The sequence below is a fragment of the Ranitomeya variabilis genome, chromosome 5 (assembly GCF_051348905.1).
Source record: "Ranitomeya variabilis isolate aRanVar5 chromosome 5, aRanVar5.hap1, whole genome shotgun sequence".
NCBI classification, from domain to species: domain Eukaryota; kingdom Metazoa; phylum Chordata; class Amphibia; order Anura; family Dendrobatidae; genus Ranitomeya; species Ranitomeya variabilis.
In genome coordinates this window covers 32,119,575-32,146,852 of record NC_135236.1, presented here as the reverse complement: position 1 = coordinate 32,146,852, position 27,278 = coordinate 32,119,575, and the positions used below count along the sequence as shown (strand labels likewise).

General features: G+C 49.6%; 1 protein-coding gene across 1 annotated transcript in view; it reads right to left on the bottom strand.

The window, feature by feature from the left end:
* Positions 1-313: 313 nt before the first annotated feature.
* DNAH2 (dynein axonemal heavy chain 2) overlaps positions 314-27,278 on the bottom strand; it is a 149,771-nt gene continuing 122,806 nt past the window's right edge. Inside the window, exons 44-88 of the mRNA XM_077261641.1 lie at positions 24,768-24,904; positions 24,544-24,681; positions 23,655-23,813; positions 23,423-23,575; positions 23,127-23,218; positions 22,791-22,989; positions 22,485-22,709; positions 22,288-22,392; positions 20,963-21,151; positions 18,954-19,039; positions 18,660-18,790; positions 18,350-18,499; positions 18,088-18,255; positions 17,843-18,003; positions 17,500-17,639; positions 17,140-17,272; positions 16,564-16,703; positions 16,284-16,494; positions 16,090-16,206; positions 15,807-15,948; positions 15,548-15,717; positions 15,347-15,463; positions 14,993-15,157; positions 14,790-14,912; positions 13,803-13,951; positions 13,287-13,353; positions 13,055-13,205; positions 12,810-12,958; positions 8,679-8,812; positions 8,284-8,428; positions 7,971-8,170; positions 7,528-7,654; positions 7,205-7,391; positions 6,970-7,118; positions 6,638-6,821; positions 6,254-6,444; positions 5,975-6,166; positions 5,622-5,806; positions 5,308-5,536; positions 5,070-5,221; positions 3,862-3,976; positions 1,124-1,300; positions 929-1,003; positions 694-844; positions 314-588 (exon numbers count right to left, since the gene is read on the bottom strand). Coding sequence (XP_077117756.1) covers positions 434-588; positions 694-844; positions 929-1,003; positions 1,124-1,300; positions 3,862-3,976; positions 5,070-5,221; positions 5,308-5,536; positions 5,622-5,806; positions 5,975-6,166; positions 6,254-6,444; positions 6,638-6,821; positions 6,970-7,118; positions 7,205-7,391; positions 7,528-7,654; positions 7,971-8,170; positions 8,284-8,428; positions 8,679-8,812; positions 12,810-12,958; positions 13,055-13,205; positions 13,287-13,353; positions 13,803-13,951; positions 14,790-14,912; positions 14,993-15,157; positions 15,347-15,463; positions 15,548-15,717; positions 15,807-15,948; positions 16,090-16,206; positions 16,284-16,494; positions 16,564-16,703; positions 17,140-17,272; positions 17,500-17,639; positions 17,843-18,003; positions 18,088-18,255; positions 18,350-18,499; positions 18,660-18,790; positions 18,954-19,039; positions 20,963-21,151; positions 22,288-22,392; positions 22,485-22,709; positions 22,791-22,989; positions 23,127-23,218; positions 23,423-23,575; positions 23,655-23,813; positions 24,544-24,681; positions 24,768-24,904 — 6,815 coding nt within the window. The 3' untranslated portion in view covers positions 314-433. The remainder of the gene's footprint in view (positions 589-693; positions 845-928; positions 1,004-1,123; positions 1,301-3,861; positions 3,977-5,069; positions 5,222-5,307; positions 5,537-5,621; positions 5,807-5,974; positions 6,167-6,253; positions 6,445-6,637; positions 6,822-6,969; positions 7,119-7,204; positions 7,392-7,527; positions 7,655-7,970; positions 8,171-8,283; positions 8,429-8,678; positions 8,813-12,809; positions 12,959-13,054; positions 13,206-13,286; positions 13,354-13,802; positions 13,952-14,789; positions 14,913-14,992; positions 15,158-15,346; positions 15,464-15,547; positions 15,718-15,806; positions 15,949-16,089; positions 16,207-16,283; positions 16,495-16,563; positions 16,704-17,139; positions 17,273-17,499; positions 17,640-17,842; positions 18,004-18,087; positions 18,256-18,349; positions 18,500-18,659; positions 18,791-18,953; positions 19,040-20,962; positions 21,152-22,287; positions 22,393-22,484; positions 22,710-22,790; positions 22,990-23,126; positions 23,219-23,422; positions 23,576-23,654; positions 23,814-24,543; positions 24,682-24,767; positions 24,905-27,278) is intronic.

The window sequence follows — 27,278 nt, the reverse complement described above, 5'->3', positions numbered from 1 at the left end:
ATATTGAGGCTTTACAGAAACCTCATGTACTTGTCTATACAAGTGTAAAAACTTATGAAATGTGTATTGTACTTCAATAGAAACATCCAACTAAAAGATCTAATAGCACCGACGCAGCAGACTGTGAAAGAGAACATTTTGTCAGTCTCAAAACATTTGGCCCTGATGGAAGAGTAAGGTTCCCCATTAATAATGCTAACTAGCAATACAAAAAAAAAAATCATAAAATGTCAAAAGGTCCAGATTATGGCTTGGTTCTAAATTATGCACCAGTCTTTGAAGTTAAATCAAAGGGAAAAAAACCTTCTACTCGGAAAAGTTAATGAACTTTAATGTACAGCAAAGAACATTTACAGGAATAAATACATCTGACAATGGCTGGACCCATCTGCAGGACAGAGTGAAGGGAACAGTGGTGTGAAGATCTGCAACCCTAATTGTCCAGGCTCATGAGTAAAGCGGTTCCTCTCTTTATCCAGTGCTCTGGAGGTGATGAACCTGTTTTAAGATCCACACCGATCACAAAGGAGGCTCGACCAGTGGACCCACACCGGACCGGGTAATAATAACAGGGGCAGGAATACAGCCCTGAGAAGGGAAAAAGAGGTTGTGGAGATATGTTTAGCTTCATTATAAATATAGAGAGGACTTCACCATACGTATCATAGTTTCCAGTAAAAGTCCGTCACGTACCTTTGCTGCTCTTCTTCTTGCTCTCTGTGGGTCTGAAGTGCACAGTCGGGAGAGGACACACAAGTTGCATTGGATCTGCTTCCATTAGACAGGAGTTTTTCTTGTCCCATCCTGCACCTTCCAGGTATAAGCCACGGATCCATACCCCATCCTGTGGAAACAAGTATCATAAGGGTCATATACGACTTCTATCAATATACAGCGGTCTCACGTGTCTGTGTAGGCTAGCCCTCACCTTTGGAGGATATACCAGGTTATTATCATCTACTGTCGAGACGACAAATTCCCATGACAGAGAATCAACCGACACCTACAGAAGAGACAATGCTTTGTTATAATTTCCGTGATATGTATATCTTAAAGTGCCAAGAATGATTTTGATTTATCTTAAAGTGCCAGCCCGCTATTATAGAACAGATCAGATGCTTACATTATTTTGTCGGGCTGCACTCTGGAGGACAGCAGTCAAGAATCCTGTTGGAAATGTGAATGCTGAAAGCCAATATATGACTGGTGGACGAGCTGTCTCTGCCCAGCGTGCAAACATCTCCACACGTAAGGCCAAATCTCGGGTCCAGGATGCCAATGGTTTGAGTGAAGGATAAGCCTAAAACCAGAAATTGAAATGTTGACATCAATAAAATAGCATCATCATTAATACAGCCTCATTGTGTCCTCGCATCATCATCTCCCCAGTCTGTCCTGCCTCACAGCATCAGCATCTCCTCATTCTGCTCTCACATCATCAATATCTCCTAATCTTGTCCTCTTCATCCTACTCTCACATCAGCATCATTCTCCTCATCCTACCCTCACATCATCATTCTCCTCATCCTACCCTCACATCATCATACTCCTCATCCCACCCTCACATCATCATTCTCCTCATCCTACCCTCACATCATCATTCTCCTCATCCTACCCTCAGATAATCACCATTCTCTTCATCCTACCCTCACATCATCATTCTCCTCATCCTACCCTCACATCATCATTCTCCTCATCCTACCCTCATATCATCATTCTTCTCATCCTACTCTCACATCATCATTCTCCTCATCCTACCCTCACATCAACATCATTCTCCTCATCCAACCCTCAGATAATCACCATTCTCTTCATCCTACCCTCACATCAGCATCATTCTCCTCATCCTACCTTCACATCACCATTCTCCTCATCCTACCCTCACATCATCATTCTCCTCATCCTACCCTCACATGAGCATCATTCTCATCCTACCCTCACATCATCATTCTCCTCATCCTACCCTCACATCATCATCATTCTCATCCTACTCTCACATCATCATTCTCCTCATCCTACTCTCACATCATCATCATTCTCATCCTACCCTCACATCACCATTCTCCTCATCCTACCATCACATCAACATCATTCTCGTCATCCTACCCTCACATCATCATTCTCCTCATCCTACCCTCACATCACCATTCTCCTCATCCTACCCTCACATGAGCATCATTCGCCTCATCCTACCCTCACATCAGCATCATTCAAATCCTACCCTCACATCATCATCATTCTCATCCTACCCTCACATCATCATTCTCCTCATCCTACCCTCACATCATCATCATTCTCATCCTACCCTCACATCATCATTCTCCTCATCCTACCCTCACATCACCATTCTCCTCATCCTACCCTCACATCAGCATCATTCTCCTCATCCTACCCTCACATCAGCATCATTCAAATCCTACCCTCACATCATCATTCTCCTCATCCTACCCTCACATCACCATTCTCCTCATCCTACCCTCACATCAGCATCATTCTCCTCATCCTACCTTCACATCATCATTCTCCTCATTCTACCCTCACATGAGCATCATTCTTATCCTAACCTCACATCATCATCATTCTCATCCTACCCCCACATCATCATTCTCCTCATCCTACCCTCACATCATCATCATTCTCATCCTACCCTCACATCATCATTCTCCTCACCCTACCCTCACATCAGCATCATTCTCCTCATCCTACCCTCACATCACCATTCTCCTCATCCTACCCTCACATCATCATTCTTCTCATCCTACCCTCACATCATCATCATTCTTCTCATCCTACCCTCACATCATCATCATTCTTCTCATCCTACCCTCACATCACCATTCTCCTCATCCTACCCTCACATCACCATTCTCCTCATCCTACCCTCACATCATCATTCTCCTCATCCTACCCTCACATCATCATCATTCTCATCCTTCCCTCACATCATCATTCTCCTCATCCTACCCTCAGATAATCATCATTGTCCTCATCCTACCCTCACATCAGCATCATTCTCCTCATCCTACTCTCACATCATCATTCTCCTCATCCTACCCTCACATCATCATTCTCCTCATCCTACTCTCACATCAGCATCATTCTCCTCATCCTACCCTCAGATTATCATTCTCTCCGTCCTACCCCCAGATAATCATCATTGTCCTCATCCTACCCTCACATCAGCATCATTCTCCTCATCCTACTCTCACATCAGCATCATTCTCTTCATCCTACCCTCACATCATCATTCTCCTCATCCTACTCACATCATCATTCTCTTCATCCTACCCTCAGATTATCATTCTCTTCAACCTACCCTCAGATAATCATCATTCTCCTCATCCTAGCCTCACATCAGCATCATTCTCCTCATCCTACTCACATCATCATTCTCTTCATCCTACTCTCACATCAGCATCATTCTCCTCATCCTACCCTCACATCACCATTCTCCTCATCCTACCCTCACATCACCATTCTCCTCATCCTACCCTCACATCATCATTCTCCTCATCCTACCTTCACATCACCATTCTCCTCATCCTACCCTCACATCACCATTGTCCTCATCCTATTCTCACATCAGCATCATTCTCCTCATCGTACCCTCACATCACCATTCTCCTCATCCTACCCTCACATCAGCATCATTCTCCTCATCGTACCCTCACATCACCATTCTCCTCATCCTACCCTCACGTCATCATTCTCCTCATCCTACCCTCACGTCATCATTCTCCTCATCCTACCCTCACATCACCATTGTCCTCATCCTATTCTCACATCAGCATCATTCTCCTCATCCTAGCCTCACATCATCATCTCCCCATGCCATCACATTGTGTATGCTGATCACCCCACCTTCTCCCACAGTGGGGGTACACGTGCGTCATGGATGCAGTTGAAGATCTCCTCCAGCTCAGTAGACATTACCACCAAGCCTTGAATACCACGCTCCAGATCGAGTAGAGAAAACCTAAAAATTTGGAAACGATTTGATGAATTTCCTAATCTGATAGAGCTAAGGAATCTGTCATGGTTGTGGTGTAACTGTGGCTCTAGTAGCCATAGTAGATATGACGCAAACTTAGCTGAATACAATGGTAAAGCTATCAGCTCCGTGCTCCACAATTTGACCCCGGAAATGGAGGGAAGCCACCACTTGCCAATAAGATGAAGTGATGCCATTGTCCCTGCCTGCGCTGAGTCCAGATGAGGCCGGCTGAGAAATCTGTACTGTTGGTTCTGAGAATTGGGTAAGTATTCCTCACTATATCTGCATGCTCCATTGTTGCAGGCTGGAAGATCTGGGTCGGATGGAGAGATCAGTGCTTATCTGTGTGTCCTCGCTTGCATTTCACATCCAGATTTGGGGGGCATGGACCGTCCATGCAGCAGCCCCTGCAGACTGGACTCGGACAGGTCACTCATGTTTGTGAACCAGCATCGGGCTCCACACCATAAAAACAGATATATGAAACACTGCGGAGTCATTTCCCGGTTGCCTGTATTTTTACTAGTAACTTTCTTAGCATTTGTGCCAAGCTTGTTACTTACCTGTCCTGGTTCCTGTGGTGCACCCCCACTTGTAGCAGAGACTCCTGATGACTGTGAGAACTTGGCACCCTAGTGATGCCCTCCATCTCTGATCCCACGGCTCTTCTTCTGACTCTGCATTTAGGGGTTGGGTTGTAGAGGCTTGGAGAGGACTTTTAGGCCCCGGTAGACTATTTGGAGGGGGTGTCTGCTGCTGTTTGCCACTTGGTAATTACGGTATAATCCTACAATGTATCAGATCCTGACTACACACCTGCCGTGCCCTTTTGGGTTGACTTGCTCCTAGCTTTCACTCCAACGTTCATACTTTTTTTTCTGTACCGACACATTATGATTGATCACCAGGTGATGGCGCTGACCCTATTCCTGCCGCTTCAGTTCTACCGCAACTAATTGGTAACTAATAGGCAGCCAGCAACCTGGGCATCCTCCTGCAGCCACATCCATACCCTCTCACCAGGTGATCAGTGTGAAGACCACTTTCTGGTACTAGAAAGTTACACAAGACTGACCTGATTGTGTTCAGCAGAGCGTTGTATCTCTGGATCTCCTGTAACAAGACAACATTCAGAGGGTTCGGATCGTCACTCAACATCTTCCTTGTTCCCTCATAATCAATTTCTTGAGGGATCTTCTGCCTGACATCATTCAATAACTCCAAGACCTGAAAGAACGAGGATGAAGTTCAGGGAGATGCATAGGATTGGACCCAGGAGGACTCTTTCCTAGGATTTCTGGGAAGAACAGTACCTTGTCTTCATGGGTTTGTCCTCCAGCCGAGCTTTGGGTGATCTGGGGTTGCAATGAGAGCAGAGTATCAAACAGCGTCCGAGCCTCAGTGATCTGACTGGCGATATCGGCATTTGGGTGTTGCCCAAAAGCCTCAGGATGATCCACAGCAGGTAACAAGCCAATGAACTCCTTGTAGGATGCCAGCGGTCCGTCTCGAGGGATGTAATAATTGTCCAGCGTAGAGAGTCTTAAAAGATAATATATAGCGAAGATATAAAGCAACAAATATATGAAAAATACACCTGAGTATTCGATTTTAGCGCTTTTGTTACCTGTAGAATGAGGTGACAAGAGCAGATTCACTGAAATAATCATTAATGTAGGTTCCTAGTAGTCGCCGGTCCCAGTCGTCAGTCACGTGACCTCCATAATTGACCCCGGCAATCAGATACTTCAGGGCCTCCCATGGTGTCTCTTCATATTCATCGAGATATAAACTGAGCAGGTTCTCCGATACCTTTGGCAGAAAGAAAGTCCATCTGTAAAGGCACTACCCCAAATGGATGCCTGCATTCCTCTGAAGTACAGCTCCACCTTGGGTGACATGACTATGGAGCTCCACTTTGGGTCACTGTATCTAATCCAGTGGAGTAAATTGTCTTCAGCTTCCAAAAAATTATCTCACCTCGAAGTCTGAGTCGTTGAAGCCATACACAATATTCCAGCCAAGCTGGAGAAATTTTCTGCGCTCCAGGAGGATGCTGTGGAAGAAGCAGAGCGAGAAGAGCAGGCGCCGGTAGCTGGATGTCTTGGTGCAGCGGGAGAACTGAGGTTCGGTGATCAGCTGGTACAGGCGCTTCATGTTGGCACGCAGACCCTAAGGGCAGCAACGTATGTAGGTATTATAAAAGATGCTGTACATCGATCGCCTCACGATTTCCCCTGCAACCCGATCACATCTAACCTTGGGGGGCTCAGTGGTCATCTTAATGCTTGCTTGGAGAATGGAGATGGGAAAGTCTGGATGGGGGCTTGAGCTCAGCCAGAGTCTGAAGTTGGGGTGCGGGTCCTCCACCTGCAGCTGCTCCACCAACTTATCCAGTTGTGGCATCCATGAGAGCGACAGGTGACAATTGGCTAAGAACACCCAATGCCCTGAGAAATAGTAAGTTGGGAGTCAAACTTTTACTAAAACCTACATTGGGTCCCCAGGACAGAAGCAACGCTGCCACGTAAGTTCAAGATGACAAATCTGGGTCACTGTAGCCACAAAGTTATAGAACCCTGTATTATGGCCTCCCAGGTGAGGATTGAACAGACGTGTGACATGAATGACTGTGACTTTTACCATCTTTGACTCCTTCCTTGATCATGCGGGTGGCAATCGGAGCCTGGCCTTGTCCTAAAGAAAGCACCTGAAAATGCTGGGACATCCCACACTGCTCTGCCAGCTGAAGGAGAGCGCCAGTAGGATCCACTCCTGGGGAAAGGACAAACACCAGGGGAGAGCGAGGAAGAGAGTCCTCAACCACCTGTGGAACAGAAGCGAGCAGAGAAGATATCACAGGTGGGCACTTGTTGGGTAGGAGAGAGGAAACCGCTATGTGCAGATTATATACCAGAGCAGAGAACAAGAACTTGTCACTCACTCCTGTATGCTATATACTCTATCTCACTCACCGCCCGCATATCCAGCACCGGGGGCTCGGTGAATTTTGACCCTAGATTGTTGATGATGAAGGACGTCACGCAGAACGCCACTCGATCTTGCCGCAGGGAACGGACAATCAGCATCCTCTGCACCTCGCTGCAGGCATTCTCCCATTCTCCTGTGAGAGCACAAGTAAGGTTATCGTGGACAATATATAGGCCTGTGGCCGGTCTAGTCTCAGGATATACATGTATACTTCAGGACCTGGCAGACAGGCGCTCTCAGGCTCTGGGCTGGTGAACCACTGGTGCCAGTCTCGTGGATACTGCTCAAAAGAGTTCATGATGCCATGGAAGTTTGCCAGCTTGTCCAGCTCGGTTATGTTGTCCCAGTTGGCATCAGAAAGCCACCCCGGGCAAGGATTGTCCATCTGCTCTTCTCGGTCCAGAACCTGTAAGTATAAATGGTCTCGGCAATTTCCAGAAATAAACAGTGAGATCTGCGCATACAACGCCACCTCTCCATTCCTGAGCGGTCTATAGGTCCTACAATCACATAGGTGAGGTATAAATCACGGTGTCACTCACCAATCCGCCACGTAGGAAGAAATTATATTCGTCCATGTTGAGCTTTCCAGCGACTTCTAGGATCTTGGCGCACATTTGGAAACTGAAAAGCAGCTTATGCCTTTCAAAGAGGGCACGACAGGTGTACCTGCGGGGGAGCAGGACGGGAGGACGACCGTAAAAAAGGGGTGCAGAGAAAACGGTGAACAGGTGAGGAAGCAAAACCTATGTGTAATGCTGAGTCACTTGGTAACTTCACGTCTCCAGTCACAGCCAAAGCTGCCAAGGAATGCTGCAAGTTTCCCATCTGCTCCCAAACAGCAGGACTCGGACTGCGCCTACTTGTTCAGTGTCTGCGCAGCATGCAATATGGAACTTTAGTACTCAGGAACTACATCTACCATGGACGCACTAATGGTGCCCAGCCTCCATCTTTACAGAATAACCCCCTCGCACCGCGTTACCTGTAGACGGCGTACGTGTGATATTCATTGAGGTTGGTGATCCGCTCCTCCAGGTTGGCGCTGCGCTTGCTCTTGTCAATACTCAAATGGAAGAGGTCGATGTAGGAATCCAAGGAGAACTGATACATGGGGTCAATACGTCCAAGGTCATTCAAGACGAAAAAGAGGAGTGAAGCTCGCTGGGCACAGGGTCGGTACGCCTAGGAGGGAGACAAGACGATATCTGCCAGCCCACATAATGACGTGAGGAGGACTATGCACTCCACAGGCAGTGTCGCCCACATGGCACCAGGTGTGTAGAGATGTCTCTTACCTCTCTGGCCAGGTCTATCTTCTCCTCGGTCTCCTCGCTGCTCTCCAGCTGCTCGCTCACTTCAGTCGCTGTCACCTTTGATGACTGTAAGGTGTTGACTAGCTGCACGTCATCCAGGAGGGAGCCTGTCGCTTCATTCAGGAGCCTGAAAGTGTATAAGGCCATAAAATAATGCTTAAGATGAGGGGCGGTGGGGGAATCGGCAGAATCAGGGGTGTCATGGGGGTTGCTCTCAGTTGAGGGCATATGATCACATACTGTGCGGTCGTCCTGGGGAGAGTGGCGGTGAGTTCCGGCAGAGGAGGTTCACTTACTTATTTTTTTGTCATGGACCATACATATATATGCCTGCGTAATGAATAAAGCATGGGGGGTATAAGTATGTGCCGCCGGACCTGAGAATCTCGTCTTCCAGCTCCTGAAGTTTCCGTTTCCCAGCCGCGATGTTTAAGACCAGGGACTGTTTCTGCTCCTCCAGCTCGGGTCGCTCCTTCCTCACCACGCTGCCCAGTAGCTGAGCCTCCAGCCCCTGTAAAAAAGCAGAACAGTCAACATTTGTGGCACCCAAGGGGTGACGGCGCTGTCCTACAGCCAATTCTCCTCGCTCTAATCTCCTATTGTGGGCGCAGACATCTGGGAATTAGTGTAATGTGACTTAGATGAGTAATCCGCACGTTGGCACCTTCATTATAGGAAGTTCTGCGCTTTATAAGTCACTGGCAAATACCCCAAAAGAAGCAAATGAGCTTAGACGCGCTGGCACTGCCAGCATTTCACAAAATCCCATTATTGAGCCATGGCCTCGAGCCAGAGAGGAAGTGTAATGATCACGACGTTTAGGTATCGGAGTGCGGTGATAAAATGATGAGAAAATACTGTCCAAATGATGATCCTCCACTCACATGCGGAGCTGTAATCAAAATGGTGTCACCATGGGTTAACTGGGGACATAGAGGACACCAGAAACTGAGTGCAGCTTCAGATGTGACCGGAGTATAATACAAGACGTATTTCCAATACATGGGGAATAAACAAAAACCTACAATGTGACAGTGGAACACAAAAAGTGTTATAGCAACCCCCACCATGGGTCTGTCTGGTAGAAATCACACAGCCAGAAAGAAAATCCTCTAATTAAGTGATAAAAGATCATAAATAATAATGTAATGATGATTTTATATAAACCACAAGAATACTTTATGTTACCCGAGCACACGGGTGCAGCAAGCAAGATCAAATACAGGCAGCGTAATGGAGACTGCATGATACTGCCCCCAGAAACACAATCCCAGGCACATGGATGCTACCCGCAGGGTGAAATATGTGCATACTAATGGGAACTGTATGTCACTGCCCACTAGTGGTAGAGAAACACAATCCCGGGCACATGGGCGCTGCCAGCAAGGTGAAATATGTACAGAGTAATGGGAATTGTATGATATTTTCCCCCCAGTGGTAGAGAAACACAATCCCAGGCACACGGGCACTGCCAGCAAGGTCACATATGGGCAGCGTAATTGGAACTGTATAACACTGCCCCCCAGTGGTAGAGAAACACAATACCGGGCACATGGGCACTGCCAGCAAGGTGAAATATGTGCAGAGTAATGGGAACTGTATGACACTGCCCCCAGTGGTAGAGAAACACAATCCCGGGCACATGGGCGCTGCCAGCAAGGTGAAATATGTGCAGAGTAATGGGAACTGTATGACACTGCCCCCGGTGGTAGAGAAACACAATCCCGGGCACATGGATGCTACCCGCAGGGTGAAATATGTGCATACTAATGGGAGGTGTATGACACTGCCCCCAGTGGTAGATAGATTTTTCCATCTACTGGCTAACACGGTACAAAGATATATATCTTTCCTGTACCCCAGTGGTAGATAAACACAATCCCGGGCACATGGAAGTTGCCAGCAAGGTGAAATATGTGCATACTAATGGGAACTGTATGTCACTGCCCACTAGTGGTAGAGAAACACAATCCCGGGCACATGGGCGCTGCCAGCAAGGTGAAATATGTGCATACTAATGGGAATTGTATGATATTTTCCCCCCAGTGGTAGAGAAACACAATCCCAGGCACACGGGCACTGCCAGCAAGGTCACATATGGGCAGCGTAATTGGAACTGTATAACACTGCCCCCCAGTGGTAGAGAAACACAATACCGGGCACATGGGCACTGCCAGCAAGGTGAAATATGTGCAGAGTAATGGGAACTGTATGACACTGCCCCCAGTGGTAGAGAAACACAATCCCGGGCACATGGGCACTGCCAGCAAGGTGAAATATGTGCAGAGTAATGGGAACTGTATGACACTGCCCCCGGTGGTAGAGAAACACAATCCCGGGCACATGGATGCTACCCGCAGGGTGAAATATGTGCATACTAATGGAAGGTGTATGACACTGCCCCCAGTGGTAGAGAAACACAATCCCAGGCACATGGATGCTACCCGCAGGGTGAAATATGTGCATACTAATGGGAGCTGTATGACACTGCCCCCAGTGGTAGATAGATTTTTCCATCTACTGGCTAACACGGTACAAAGATATATATCTTTCCTGTACCCCAGTGGTAGATAAACACAATCCCGGGCACATGGAAGTTGCCAGCAAGGTAAAATATGTGCATACTAATGGGAACTGTATGTCACTGCCCACTAGTGGTAGAGAAACACAATCCCGGGCACATGGGCGCTGCCAGCAAGGTGAAATATGTGCAGAGTAATGGGAATTGTATGATATTTTCCCCCCAGTGGTAGAGAAACACAATCCCAGGCACAAGGGCACTGCCAGCAAGGTCACATATGGGCAGCGTAATTGGAACTGTATAACACTGCCCCCCAGTGGTAGAGAAACACAATACCGGGCACACGGGCACTGCCAGCAAGGTGAAATATGTGCAGAGTAATGGGAACTGTATGACACTGCCCCCCAGATGTATAGAAACACAATCCCGGGCACATGGAAGCTGCCAGCAAGGTGACATATGTGCAGAGTAATGGGAACTGTATGACACTGCCCCAGTGGTAGAGAAACACAATCCCGGGCACATGGGCGCTGCCAGCAAGGTGACATATGTGCAGAGTAATGGGAACTGTATGACACTGCCCCCCAGATGTATAGAAACACAATCCCGGGCACATGGAAGCTGCCAGCAAGGTGACATATGTGCAGAGTAATGGGAACTGTATGACACTGCCCCCGGTGGTAGAGAAACACAATCCCGGGCACATGGATGCTACCCGCAGGGTGAAATATGTGCATACTAATGGAAGGTGTATGACACTGCCCCCAGTGGTAGAGAAACACAATCCCAGGCACATGGATGCTACCCGCAGGGTGAAATATGTGCATACTAATGGGAGCTGTATGACACTGCCCCCAGTGGTAGATAGATTTTTCCATCTACTGGCTAACACGGTACAAAGATATATATCTTTCCTGTACCCCAGTGGTAGATAAACACAATCCCGGGCACATGGAAGTTGCCAGCAAGGTAAAATATGTGCATACTAATGGGAACTGTATGTCACTGCCCACTAGTGGTAGAGAAACACAATCCCGGGCACATGGGCGCTGCCAGCAAGGTGAAATATGTGCAGAGTAATGGGAATTGTATGATATTTTCCCCCCAGTGGTAGAGAAACACAATCCCAGGCACAAGGGCACTGCCAGCAAGGTCACATATGGGCAGCGTAATTGGAACTGTATAACACTGCCCCCCAGTGGTAGAGAAACACAATACCGAGCACACGGGCACTGCCAGCAAGGTGAAATATGTGCAGAGTAATGGGAACTGTATGACACTGCCCCCAGTGGTAGAGAAACACAATCCCGGGCACATGGGCGCTGCCAGCAAGGTGAAATATGTGCAGAGTAATGGGAACTGTATGACACTGCCCCCCAGATGTATAGAAACACAATCCCGGGCACATGGAAGCTGCCAGCAAGGTGACATATGTGCAGAGTAATGGGAACTGTATGACACTGCCCCAGTGGTAGAGAAACACAATCCCGGGCACATGGGCACTGCCAGCAAGGTGACATATGTGCAGAGTAATGGGAACTGTATGACACTGCCCCCCAGATGTATAGAAACACAATCCCGGGCACATGGAAGCTGCCAGCAAGGTGACATATGTGCAGAGTAATGGGAACTGTATGACACTGCCCCAGTGGTAGAGAAACACAATCCCGGGCACATGGGCACTGCCAGCAAGGTCACATATAGGCAGCGTAATTGGAACAGTATAACACTGCCCCAGTGGTAGAGAAACACAATCTGGTGATGTTAAGGGTCGTGAGCATAGCTCCCAGAGTGATGGAAGATCTTATCACTCTCCTCCGGGTTAGCCAGCCTAAAGTGCCCATTGGGGTTCATTTCAGCATGGCATGTGTATAGAGGTATCTCGTGAGAGAAAGAAAGTTTAGCGTTTTGGATTTCAACCTGTCTGGTGTTCTGAAGACGAGAAAACACAGAGGTGCATGGGCACCATTACCTAAAGAAATCTCACCTGCTCCTTCACAGCAAAGTTGACGATGGTGGTCTGGGAGCTTATCTCAGGGGTGTAGTGAGGATTGGACAATTTGGTAGTGATATAGAATCGGAATTCAGGGTTATAGACAACATCCTTATCGCCCAGCCGGATCTGAAGTTTGCCCCCTGTACAGAAGACATGTATGATGTGGATGCTGCAGCTATGTGTACGGAGGAGATCCTCATTTTCAGTGACAGCCGCCATTACTTCCAGTTACTCACCTATTTTGGTGATGGACTTATTTAGGATGGGAGTTAGGGATGGGTCTAGATCCTCTTGGACGTTCTGCAGAAGAGCAGGCATCCCAAACTGCACCGCTTGTTCCAAAATCCGCATAAAATCCGGCATCTGAAGATCGATCACTTTAAGCCCCTGCAAGAAACACGACTCGGATGAATCCCTGACTCTAGGCGGACACATGAGAGAGGGCGAAAAATAAGGACGAGCGCTTACGTTGGCAGACTCCATGCTCTTTATCCATTTGGTGGCTTGTCCTTGGGGATCGACCATGAGCGGCCACCTGAAAATATCACAGACCACTATTTTTGGAACCTGGCAATCATGTTTTATAATTATGTACAACCCAACCTTTGCAGTAATTCCTGCCCATTGCCCTCTCAGGGATGTCTCCTCAGGGTCAGGAACCAGCACAGTCTGATATTCACGACTCTGCCCACACAAAGGTGAACGCTCTGAGCATGCGCCATCTTTATAAGGTGTATAGGTGCCCCTGGCGGTGGTGGTGGCAGCGATGTATACGGCAGATCCTGATAACAGGTTCCCTGTAAACATCTAATGCTCCAGAACGTCCCCTAATCTGGCACTCTGACACTGATGTGCCCCCATCCCGCCAGGGTGCAGACAGGCTGACGCGTTTTTGACTGCCCGAAAAGACTTGTGGCGTCTGAGATGTCTACCCACTTCTTCCTGTCCCCGGGGAACCTTGTGGGACCGGAGACATGACGTTACCTGTTCCCTCGCGTGACGATAATACCGTTGTCACTGGAGAAGCTGTCGGAGGGCAGACCCTGCAAGTTCCACTCTCGCACAATGGTGGGGCTGGACAGGAAGGTGGTCAGTGAGAAGAGAGGGGAGCAGGGCACCAGCATCTCCCGCACCTGGATGACAGACGAGAAAGGCTAGTCTGATGTGTGTGTATGCGGGAATCCATTGGATCCTGTTATCAGCCCTCTAACTGTAGGACAGATTTCTACCATATCATCTACATCAGGCTGGCCATGCATTGTAGATAACTATTCCTTCTGACCCTCGTGCACCCTCAGTTCAACCGGTCATACATGTGTCCTAAACGGGAAGAGGGGAATAAGTCGCTGACAGATGCTTCTGGCAGTGACTTACAGAATTCACTGTGTTTGGACTGACTCTATATAATACATATCTATATTATCCTCACCTACTGTATCCTCACCCATCCCTTGTAGATTGTGAGACTTCGCAGGCAGGGTCCTCTCTCCTCCTGTACCAGTTATGACTTGTATTGTTTAAGATTATTGTACTTGTTTTTATTATGTATACCCCTCCTCACACGTAAAGCGCCATGGAATAAATGGCGCTATAACAATAAATAATAATAATAATAATACACGAGTTTCACTTTTTGCATTGAAGAACTGAAATAAATTAACTTTTTGATGATATTCTAATTTTGTGAGAAGCTCCTGTATATCCCTTGAGAACAAGAGGATCAGGCATGCTAAGAGCCAACATGCCCAATCATCTAGAGACAAGCGGCCTCCTACGCATTAGATGGCTGACCTGTCCTGCTAAAGTCGGCAGATACAAGTGATGGCATGGCCAACGATAATCTATCTTCTCTGTTATCAGCCACATCCGCCTAGTGAGAGGTTGACCACGGTGACCCATCAGGGGTGAGAGACAGGATCACTGTTTCTGCTAGAAATATTTCTTAGGATGTTTCTTAGAGCCACAAATCACCTCTTTAATCCAAATGGAAAGTATCTCCTCCCGGTAACTGGACAGAAAAGGTCCCATGTATGACAAGAAGGCGGATGCCAGGAGACAGTCACCGACTAGGAAGCCCAGGTCCTGCTCCAGACCCTGAGGAGGAGAACGGGAATACGCTGACAAGGCTCAAAAGTGCCGATAATCATAATCAGACGGGGAACGGAGGGACCCACCTTGACCGTCTCCTCCCAGCGAATCTTCTCTCCGGCCAACCCGGTCACCAGCGTTCCTGCTCGCTGCAGTTTCACCTCCATGAGTTCAGCCTCTGCTCGGAGCTGCTCTTTCTGCGCTAGTTTCTCATCATACTGCATCTTAAGCTGCTCAAGACGTTCTCCTACCTGCGAGACAAGAATAGTAGGGACCATTATACCACATCCAGACACTCTGGTTTTAGGCTCTGAACTCCTTCTAGAGTCCTAGGTGCAACCATCCGGTCGTTCTTGAGCAAATGTCTCAAAAATTCCCAGGTCGTTAGTTCCCGAGGTCTGCAGCATTGAACATGGCACATCCAGGTGACATTGTAGTACCTCCTTCAGTTTATTCTGGGCTTCGGCCAGCGACGCCTGCTTCTCGGCCAGCTGTGACATGGCGGCGTTCATGCGGGCACGTTTTGGCTCCACCACACGGAATATCCGTCCGTACATCTGCCGAAAAAAATGTGAGAAGTCCAGGCTCCAGATATCACAGACTGCATGACCATACTGGTCCCTGGGGTATTACGTGCTCACCTCCATCGCCCGCACCCACATGCACATAGATTTGGCGGCCAGGGACACTCGACCCACCATTTCCGGCTGGAAATCCGGTAGGGCGCAGTATTGGCCAATCTTCTTCAACACCCGCTCCGAGATGTTGTTTTTGTCGAAGTGAATGAGCTGTTTGATGAAGTTGGGTTCTCCTAAAGAAACCAAGAATGAAACGATGAAGGGACCGTGGATATCTACTCACCACTGAGACAAGGTTGCACCGTCCACTCTCCTCCCTCACCTAGCTGCCTCCTAGCCTCGGCCCACGTAGGCTCATTTCCCCTCAGGATCATGACGGCTTGCATTACAGTCTCCACCAGAGCTGGTGGTCGTCCATAGGCTTTAATTTCTGTCAGATCCATCTTGTTCAGAGTTTCCAGGGCCTAATAAAAGAAAAAGAGGAGATACGGCTCAGAATACCAGCCTCATACCCATAACATATATGTATACATCAAGTTTCCCCAACCCGGAGTAGTCTGCTGCAAAGGAGCAAATCTGGTGACTGGCCAAGAGGCAGCTCTTACCCTCATGGCCTCCTCCAGAGCTGGCATGGCTTCCTCTAGGTCCTTCTGGGCATTCTCTGCCAGGGCCTTACACTTTATCTCTTCAGCTGCGATCTTCTCGCTGTGAGCAGTGACTGCCTGGTGAAGAAAGTCAGAAAGTCAGCAAGAAGGAGAGTAGGACTGATCTCAGGTCTCCCCGGCCAATTAGGACATACCTTCTGCTGCTCGTCGGCTTCTCTCCTCTGCTGGACGATGATCACCAGATACTCCTCACACTGTTTTTGGAATTCGGCCACTTTGCTCCTGGCGATAGCCAGCTGCTCCGACATCTTCTCCACCTTCTCCCGGGTCTCGTCGATCTTAAACAGCCCATTCCTCAACTTGGAGGCCTTCTCGCCCAACTCTGCGCGCTTCTCATTCAGGAGCCTGGATATCAGTGACGTATAAGTGACCTGTAATCGGCGTATAACGGTTCACCATGGGGGCAGCACTCACCTCTTGTATCGGGAGACCACCTCCAGGTAGCTGGTCGGGGTGATGTAATTCTGTCTTTTCAGTGCCTGTTTCATCTTGTGGGAATATTGGGCAACTGAGCGATGCATTGTGACGAAGATTCGGGCCACCTTCCCGTTAATCTGCATCGGTCAAGACAAGGAAAAAATAGCATGAAATTGAAAATTGTTTGACAGCTCTTAAAGGGATACATTTCATATGAAAGAAAAACCCTTTAATGACCAATTTTTTCTTGCCTCACAGCCATGACTTTTTTATTTCTTTTGTATGAGGCTTCCACAGCTGTCTGCCAGGACCCAGCAGCTCTGCTATACTGGGCAGATGCCCGGTGATCGGCAGGCCCTACAGAAGTACTGACACCGCCGATGCTTCCATGGAGTGACATGAAAAGAAAAAGAGAAGACAGAAGCAGCAATAAACCACTCCTGTCTTCTCTTGATCCTCACATACAGCCGGAGACGGGTCCACCTATAATCCTGCTCTGTTAATTACAATGGTGCAGAATTTGGGAGTGGATCCCATACAGACAGCCCCTCGTGCTGAGGTGTGAAGACTCACTCCTTCCAAGCTCCCCAGCTCCACTCCTTCCAAGTATCGCTCTGCCACCTCCAGTAGAGCCTCCTGCGGCCACTCAGAAAACCAGTCTATGGTCGTGCAGTTCACAAGGGCCGGGTACTGACGGATGCGATTCCTGCGGCAGAGAAAAAAAAACATGTAAGAGGACAAGAGAGAAACTTAGGTACTATGCATCTATGCTAAAGATGGCTGCCGCTGCCTGCTGGGCACAAGGGGAAGAGAACGGGCTGACACTGGAAGATAAGAGGGCAACCAAATCTTCAGATAGGCCTCTGGTGTATGAGAGGATACTTCTACAATAAAGGACTATTACATTGTGGTGAACAGTGAGGGTGCGGTCACCTGAAGGGGTCGCCCACGGGGCTCATACACAGGACGATATGGAGGTTGTTGCGCACTCTCTCGATCAGGAAGTTGAAGAGACTCTCTGCTGTGTCAGACACATTTTCTGCTTTGGCTTTTTCTTGTAAAATGGTCTTAATCTAGAGGACAACATGGAGACAGATGAGGGGACACAAGTGGCTCACCGACCTGACGCCACCGCTCACAAAATGGATTCGGGATTATCATTACTTCCATGTTGATTTTATGGAGAGAAGACATTTTTAGTTGTGTGAAGAAGACCCTAATGGGCGCACTGGCCTTGCAGATGCAAATATTAGTTGGGGACCACTTGTAGATGTACCTCTTCAAATTCATCGGCCTTGTAGAGATTGGGGACCTCCCCAGAACTCAGCACGTTGTTCACATCTTCCAGAAACGATTCATCCGTGATCTGCGTGTCCGTCAGGAGGAAGACGGTGGGACGGCCCTCCACGCCCGCCAGACGGTACAGCTTTTTAATGTCTGAGGGACGAGAACGACAATTGGGGTAATATGGAGCAGCAAAGGACGACATGGAGCCGGTGTGAGATGGCGGCTCGCACCCACCTTCTCTGAACTCCTGCCTCCGATAGCCTCGAGTCACCTCCAGCTGGAAAACCTTGTAGTCACAAATGTAGGCTGCTAGTCGAGCCAGGCTCTGCCGGCCGCTGCCCCCGATGCCGATCAGTAACATGTTTCCTCGAGGCTGGCCAATTACACGTACAATGCGGGTCACTGGGGGAGAAAGGGTAAACATGGGGGGCTCACAGTTACCTAATTAGCCAATTGAAAGAACAAAATGGCTGTAAATTAAGCTGTGGGCACGTACCATGCTGGATGGCATCTGTGAACAGGACCAGCTTCTTGGTGGTGGCCCCGGGCTGCTGACTCTGTTCCTGCAGCTGATTCATCATGAACCTCTTCAGGGCAGTGAAGTCTGTGATGTCCTCGTACACGGGGGGCTCCCGCATAAAGTCGCCTGAATGGGGGGAAGGGAATGTATTAAATGGGGGGTAAGCAGGAGGTGTCCAGATCACAGCGAGGTCACGGCTGGCGTAGAGGGCAGGATACAGAACAAAGCTGCCCTCACTACCATCCAGGACTGCGTACAGGTACACGAGAGCTCACGGACCACCTACCAAACACAGGCGGATGCTTGCTGGGGCACAGGTTGTGGTACGTGAGGTCGAACAGAGAGCCCAACTTCTCGCTCAGGATCCCGGTAAACGCTTCGGTGTCTATAGAATCCACCAGCCGGTCTGAGAAGACTCTGTGAGGAGAATATCAAGGATATGACCTCTTCTATCAAATGGCACCTCTCGCTCTGTCCGTGTATTAGGACAGCCATTCATGGAAATAGCTGCCATGTAATACCACATTTCCCCTTAAGGGGGTGCTGCTGGGGAGATACATGGGAGAAAACAAAGCAGTACCTGATGCACTCATGGACCCAGAGCCGGGCGATGCTCTGCTTAGTATCATGGAGGTCGCGGTGGGCTCGTAGCATTCCCTGGAAAACCTACGCGGAGGGCGGAGAGGAAGACGCCAGTCAGAGACATAAATCCTCTCTCCGTCCAGGGGGCATCCTACATATATGCATCTTATTGCAGCCCCTCTCAGCTGCCACCATGGAAATAACCATAGAAATATACTCCAGTCACATCCAGAGCTGCATTCCAACTTCTGCTGGTGTTCTAGTCTGCAGGACACCACATCTCTCTGCTGCCCTCTACTCGTTTAGTGGTGAATCTAATGCTCCACTGACAGAATTGTGAGTGCAGCTCTGGGAGACACTGGCGCAGAGTACACTGTGTGCAGAATTATTAGGCAAGTTGTATTTTAGAGGATTATTTTTATTATTGATCAACAACTATGTTCTCAATCAACCCAAAAGACTCATAAATATCAAAGCTTAATATTTTTGGAAGTTGGAGGTTTTTTTAGATTTGGCTATCTTAGGAGGATATCTGTTTGTGCAGGTAACTATTACTGTGCAGAATTATTAGGCAACTTAATAAAAACCAAATATATTCCCATCTCACTTGTTTATTTTCACCAGGTAAACCAATATCACTGCACAAAATGTAGAAATAAACATTTCTGACATGCAAAAACAAAACCCCCTAAAATTAGTGCCCAATATAGCCACCTTTCTTTATGATGACACTCAGCAGCCTCCATCCATAGATTCCGTCAGTTGCTTGATCTGTTTACGACCAACATTGCATGCAGCAGCCACCACAGCCTCCAGACACTGTTCCGAGAGGTGGACTGTTTTCCCTCCCTGTAGAGCTCACATTTTATGAGGGACCACAGGTTCTCTATGGGGATCAGATCAGGTGAACAAGGGGGCCATGTCATTATTTTTTCTTCTTTGAGACCTTTACTGGCCAGCCACGCTGTGCAGTAGTTGGATGCATGTGATGGAGCATTGTCCTGCATGAAAATCATGTTTTTCTTGAACGATACCGACTTCTTCCTGTACCACTGCTTGAAGAAGTTGTCTTCCAGAAACTGGCAGCAGGTCTGGGAGTTGAGCTTCACTCCATCCTCAACCAGAAAAGGTCCCACAAGTCCATCTTTGATGATACCAGCCCATACCAGTACCCCACCTCCACCTTGCTGGCGTCTGAGTCGGAGTGGAGCTCTCTGCCCTTTACTGATCCAGCCTCTGGCCCATCAATCTGGCCCATCAAGACTCACTCTCATTTCATCAGTCCATAAAACCTTTGAAAAGTCAGTCTTAAGATATTTCTTGGCCCAGTCTTGTCGTTTTATGTTATGTTTCTTGTTCACAGGTGGTTGTTTTTCAGCCTTCCTTACCTTGGCCGTGTCCCTGAGTATCGCACACCTTGTGCTTTTTGTTACTCCAGTAACATTGCAGCTCTGAAATATGGCAAAACTGGTGGCAAATGGCATCTTGGCAGCTTCACGCTTGATTTTCCTCTATTCATGGACAGTTATTTTGCGCCTTTTTGGCCCAACACGCTTCTTGCGACCCTGTTGGCTATTTGCCATGAAACGCTTGATTGCTCGGTGATCGCGCTTCAAAAGTTTGGCAATTTCAAGACTGCTGCATCCCTCTGCAAGACATCTCACAATTTTGGACTTTTCAGAGCCGTCAAATCTCTCTTCTGACCCATTTTGCCAAAGGAAAGGAAGTTGCCTAATAATTAAGCACACCTTATATAGGGTTCTGATGTCATTAGACAACACCCCTCCTCATTACAGAGATGCAAATCACCTGATTTACTTAATTTGTAGTTGGCTGTCAGCCTGAACAGCTTGGAGTAGGACAACATGTATAAAAAGTAGCATGTGAGCAAAATACAACTTGCCTAATTATTCTGCACACAGTGTATGTTTAGGTGTAGGCTGATATGACCGTCTCCAATCTGGCCGTCACTATTCTGTCTCTCATGTCCCACGTTCGCTCCCTCACCTTGGAGATGTCCCGCAGGTTGAACAAGTAGTGGATCTTGGCCGGGGTGGGAAGGAATCTCTGGGTTATGGCGTTGTATAATTCTATAGTTGCCTGCGTGATTATGTCTCCCACCGGCTTCACTTCTTCCTCAAAATCCTGCAGCTTCTGGCTCATCATCGTTCCAAAGATTCGCTTTATCTGAGACTCCTGAGGGGGGATGAGAAAATCCTGAGCCCAGTGTATTAGGATAGACTTCCCTCGGGGTCTCATAATGTGAGAATAACCTGGGGGGGGGGTGAAGGGTTAGCTAATATTAGAATATCCTGGGGAGGGGGTCACCTACTGTGAGAATAACCTGGGAGCGTGAAGGGTCAGCTAATATAAGAATATCCTGGGGAGGGGGTGACCTAATGTGAGAATAACCTGGGGGGTGAAGGGTTAGCTAATATAAGAATATCCTGGGGAGCGGGTCACCTACTGTGAGAATAACCTGGGAGCGTGAAGGGTCAGCTAATATAAGAATATCAAGGGGGTCACCTAATGTGAGAATAACCAGGAGAATTTCAAAATGTGAGAATTTACGGAGACCATCTCATAATATGAGAATAACCTGGAGGGTGGGGGACTCTTAATGTGAGAATTACTTGAGAGGCTCACAATTTGAGAATGACCTGAGTGACTCATTGTGTGAGAATGACCTGGGGGGGACTAATAGTGTGACAATGACCTGGGGGGACTCATAGTGCAAGAATGACCTGGGGGGGGATTACTAGTGTGACAATGACTTGGGGGAGCTCATAGTGCGAGAATGACCTGGGGGTGACTAATAGTGTGACAATGACCTGGGGGGACTCATAGTGCGAGAATGACCTGGGGGGGGATTAATAGTGTGACAATGACCTGGGGGAACTCATAGTGCGAGAATGACCTGGGGGTGACTAATAGTGTGATAATGACCTGGGGGGACTCATAGTGCGAGAATGACCTGGGGGGGGGGGATTAATAGTGTGACAATGACCTGGGGGAACTCATAGTGCGAGAATGACCTGGGGGTGACTAATAGTGTGACAATGACCAGGGGGGACTAATAGTGGGAGAATGACCTGGGGGTGACTAATAGTGTGACAATGACGTGGGAGGACTCATAGTTTGAGAATGACCTGCTGTAAAGCAGAGTTTGATGTCGCCTCTGATCAGGAACTACATGAATCATCAGAAAGCTGCCGAATAATGAGAATAACTTTCCTCTGTTTGCTGATTTCGATCAGTTCTCCAGAGCAGCCTGCACATATGTCTTCTGCCGCACCATCTTCTATGACAGATGCTGAAGTATTGCTACTCACCGATGGAAAGGTCATGTTAATCAGGTTGAACCTGCTCTGGAGACGCCCGGATATAGCTGTACGACCTCCGCCAGGAGGACCCATGGCTGCCAAGATGAGCATGTCCTGTAGAGCGGAGACACATCAGAAGTTAGACGAGGAGAGGGACAGATCTGAGCTCCTCAATGTAGGAGACCGAGTGTCGCCCGGTTTCTGACCTTTACATATTTGATGCTCTGATTCTGACGATCGTACCAGAAACCATAATCAATCCAGAGCCGCAGAAGCTCCAGAGGCGGCTGAGATCCGAATGTGTCCTTGGCCGGCATGTTCAGGTCATCCATGAAAGTCAGGAGCTGCTTGCCCCCGGCCGGGACGTAGACGCCCTTCGTTCTCTTCTCCACCCGACTTTCGATAATGTTTTGTACGTTGTTGGATGTGGTCTGGGGAGGAACCAGTGACACCAGTAATGAGACTGTACTGGACCCAGGAGCTTTCATAACAGATGCAGGATAACCGTTTACCTGAGCGGACATGTTCACCGTCAGCAGCGCCCACTTAGAAGCGTCTAAGGACTGCAGGACACTTTGGGCAATGGAGGTCTTCCCGGTACCCACCGGTCCAACAAGCAGGACTGGGATGTGGTTTGATACCAGTGCATTTACTATGAACTGGTAGCGGACCGTGTCCACTGTGGGCACCATAATCTTGTAGAATGGGGCGCTGTAAGGAGAGGATAACATCACGGCTGGGACCCTACTGTACAGGCATGCCGTGAAAATGGCGTGCAGATGAGGATGAGCTGTATAAAGAGGCAGATAAGAGATGAACGGAGGAGAATTCGGCTTATTAGCACTTACTTGGCTTGGATCCTCCACCCGTTAGGGAGCCGTTCCTCAAAGTTGAGCCAATTTTTGCTTTTAGGATCCACAAAATATTCATATACGGTGTCCTGAAATAAGAGAGGAAGATAAGATGTCACGTGAACGTAGAGGAGCAGTGGTACCCAATACGGCCCATGGATAGGGGTGAGGATCGCTGCCTTAACACGAGACCTGGAGGCCATTATGGCCACATCAGCAGTGAGATGAATGTGACCTTCCACCCTAAAACACAGGAGGCCGAGGGTATGTCGCCCCCTCACGGGGTCAGTCACCTTATTGGGGAAGCTTCCTTCCAGCTCTCTCAGGTAGTTGTCCACTTTCCTCCTTCCATCTTCATCCACTGAGGCGCACACTGACCAGATCATGCAGAATAAGAAGCACAGCTCCACCATGCGGCTGTAGTTATCGGGGTCAGCGGGGTTCACCTGCAGGAGAGCAGAGAACACGTGAGAGAGGCGCAGACCTCAGGAATAAGGACAGAACCGGCCGCCGAACCGCACTCACCCCATTCTCTGCTGTGGCAAGAGAGTCGAAGAGTCTGCAGAGAGAGATGACCCCGCAGGTCTCTTCTTGGGGGACCAGGTCTGTACAGTTAAGCCTCTTGAATTCAAGAATGCGCCCGACGTACTTATCAAACATACGCTGCAGCGTCTCCACTTCTGCCTGCGCAGGGGACAAGTGACGGGTAGAGAAAAGGGGTTGTGACTGTACAGGCCATGCTTTACTGTAGAGGGCACGCTTTACTGTAGAGGGCATGCTTTACTGTAGAGGGCATGCTTTACTATAGAGGGCACGCGTTGCTGTAGATGGCACGCTTTACTGTAGAGGGCACGCTTTGCTGTAGAGGGCACGCATTACTGTAGAGGGCACACTTTACTGTAGAGGGCACGCTTTGCTGTAGATGGCACGCTTTGCTGTAGATGGCACGCTTTACTGTAGAGGGCACGCTTTAATGTAGAGGGCACGCTTTACTGTAGAGGGCACGCTTTACTGTAGAGGGCACGCTTTGCTGTGGAGGGCATGCTTTACTATAGAGGGCACGCGTTGCTGTAGATGGCATGCTTTACTGTAGAGGGCACGCTTTGCTGTAGAGGGCACGCATTACTGTAGAGGGCACGCTTTACTGTAGAGGGCACGCTTTACTGTAGAGGGCACGCTTTGCTGTAGATGGCACGCTTTACTGTAGAGGGCACGCTTTACTGTAGAGGGCACACTTTACTATAGAGGGCACGCATTGCTGTAGATGGCACGCTTTACTGTAGAGGGCACGCTTTACTGTAGAGGGCACGCTTTACTGTAGAGAGCACGCTTTGCTGTAGAGGCCATGCTTTGCTACAGATGGGGTGATTTGCTAGCGGTATACTGTCCTATTAAGGAACGTGATCACATCTACCTTTCCTCTCTTCTCCAGCCAGGACTGGACATACGGTTTCCACCCCAGACTGGTGTAGTCCGTGTACACCATGCCGCAGCGGGACACTGTAGCTGGAGAGGCCACGGCCAGATCAGCAACTTCAAACAACAATGACACCTGGGAGAAGGGAGAGAGCACAGAGATAAACACATCTCAGGCTGTGGATGGTCGGCTCATGGGGTCAGAAGTGGCGGTAAACTCACCTGCTCGGGCATGGCGATCCTCTCCCCATTAATGAGAGTCAGGACTTTGTTGTCATCCATCACAGAATTCATGCTCTCGATCCACAGAGTGTCCACGGGGCCGTCAAACACGATCCACTTCTCATCCGGCTTCTCATCTTTAAGAAAGACCGATCCAAATGTCAGACCCTTCACGTCCGTCCTCTCGGTATATTACGCGCCACATACTGTGTGCCACGCTCTATTTTCCCTGTACATGAGACCACCCATGTGTGTCCTCTCTGTGTGTGCTCACACACTCCTCACCTGTACGGCCCCCGCTCACACACTCCTCACATGTACGGCCCCCCGCTCACACACTCCTCACCTGTACGGCCCCCGCTCACACACTCCTCACCTGTACGGCCCCCGCTCACACACTCCTCACCTGTACGGCCCCTGCTCACACACTCCTCACCTGTACGGCCCCCGCTCACACACTCCTCACATGTACGGCCCCCCGCTCACACACTCCTCACCTGTACGGCCCCTGCTCACACACTCCTCACCTGTACGGCCCCCGCTCACACACTCCTCACCTGTACGGCCCCCGCTCACACACTCCTCACCTGTACGGCCCGTTTACACACTCCTCACCTGTACAGCCCCCGCTCACACACTCCTCGTACTGTACTGCCCCCGCTCTCACACTCTTCATACTGTACGACCCCTGCTCACACACTCTTCGTACTGTACGGCCCCCGCTCACACACTCCTCGTACTGTATGGCCCACACTCGCACACTCCTCGAACTGTATGACCCACGCTCGCACACTCCTCGTACTGTACGGTCCCCGCTAACACACTCTTCGTACTGTATGGCCCACACTCTCACACTGCTCGTACTGTATGGCCCACGCTCGCACACTCCTCATACTGTATGGCCCCTGCTCACACTCTCTTCGTACTGTACTGCTCCTGCTCACACACTCTTCGTACTGTATGGCCCCTGCTCACACACTCCTCGTACTGTACGGCCCCCTTCACACACTCCTCGTACTGTACGGCCCCCGCTCACACACTCCTCGTACTGTACGGCCCGCGCTCACACACTCCTCGTACTATACGGCCCCTGCTCGCACACTCCTCGTACGGTATGGCCCACGCTCACACACTCCTCGTACTGTACGGCCCCTGCTCACACACTCTTCGTACTGTATGGCCCACGCTCGCACACTCCTCGTACTGTATGGCCCACGCTCGCACACTCCTCGTACTGTACTGCCCCCGCCCACACACTCCTCGTACTGTACTGCCCCCGCTCTCACACTCTTCATACTGTACGACCCCTGCTCACACACTCTTCGTACTGTACGGCCCCCGCTCACACACTCCTCGTACTGTATGGCCCACGCTCGCACACTCCTCGAACTGTATGACCCACGCTCGCACACTCCTCGTACTGTACGGTCCCCGCTAACACACTCTTCGTACTGTATGGCCCACACTCTCACACTGCTCGTACTGTATGGCCCACGCTCACACACTCCTCGTACTGTACGGCCCCTGCTCGCACACTCCTCGTACGGTATGGCCCACGCTCACACACTCCTCGTACTGTACGGCCCCTGCTCACACACTCTTCGTACTGTATGGCCCACGCTCGCACATTCCTCGTACTGTACGGCCCCTGCTCACACACTCCTCGTACCGTACGTCCCCCGCTCACACACTCTTCGTACTGTACGTCCCCCGCTCACACACTCCTCGTACTGTACGGCCCCTGCTCACACACTCTTCGTACTGTATGGCCCACGCTCACACACTCCTCGTACTGTACGGCCCCTGCTCACACACTCCTCGTACTGTATGGCCCACGCTCGCACACTCCTCGTACTGTACGGCCCCTGCTCACACACTCCTCGTACTGTACGGCCCACGCTCACACACTCCTCGTACTGTACGGCCCCTGCTCACACACTCCTCGTACTGTACGGCCCCTGCTCACACACTCTTCGTACTGTACGGCCCACGCTCACACACTCCTCGTACTGTACGGCCCCTGCTCACACACTCCTCATACTGTATGGCCCACGCTCACACACTCCTCGTACTGTACGGCCCCTGCTCACACACTCTTCGTACTGTATGGCCCACGCTCACACACTCCTCGTACTGTACGGCCCCTGCTCACACACTCCTCGTACTGTATGGCCCACGCTCGCACACTCCTCGTACTGTATGGCCCACGCTCACACACTCCTCGTACTGTACGGCCCCTGCTCACACACTCTTCGTACTGTACGTCCCCCGCTTACACACTCCTCGTACTGTACGGCCCCTGCTCACACACTCCTCGTACTGTATGGCCCACGCTCACACACTCCTCGTACTGTACGGCCCCTGCTCACACACTCCTCGTACTGTATGGCCCACGCTCACACACTCCTCGTACTGTACGGCCCCTGCTCACACACTCCTCGTACTGTACGGCCCACGCTCACACACTCCTCGTACTGTACGGCCCCTGCTCACACACTCCTCGTACTGTAC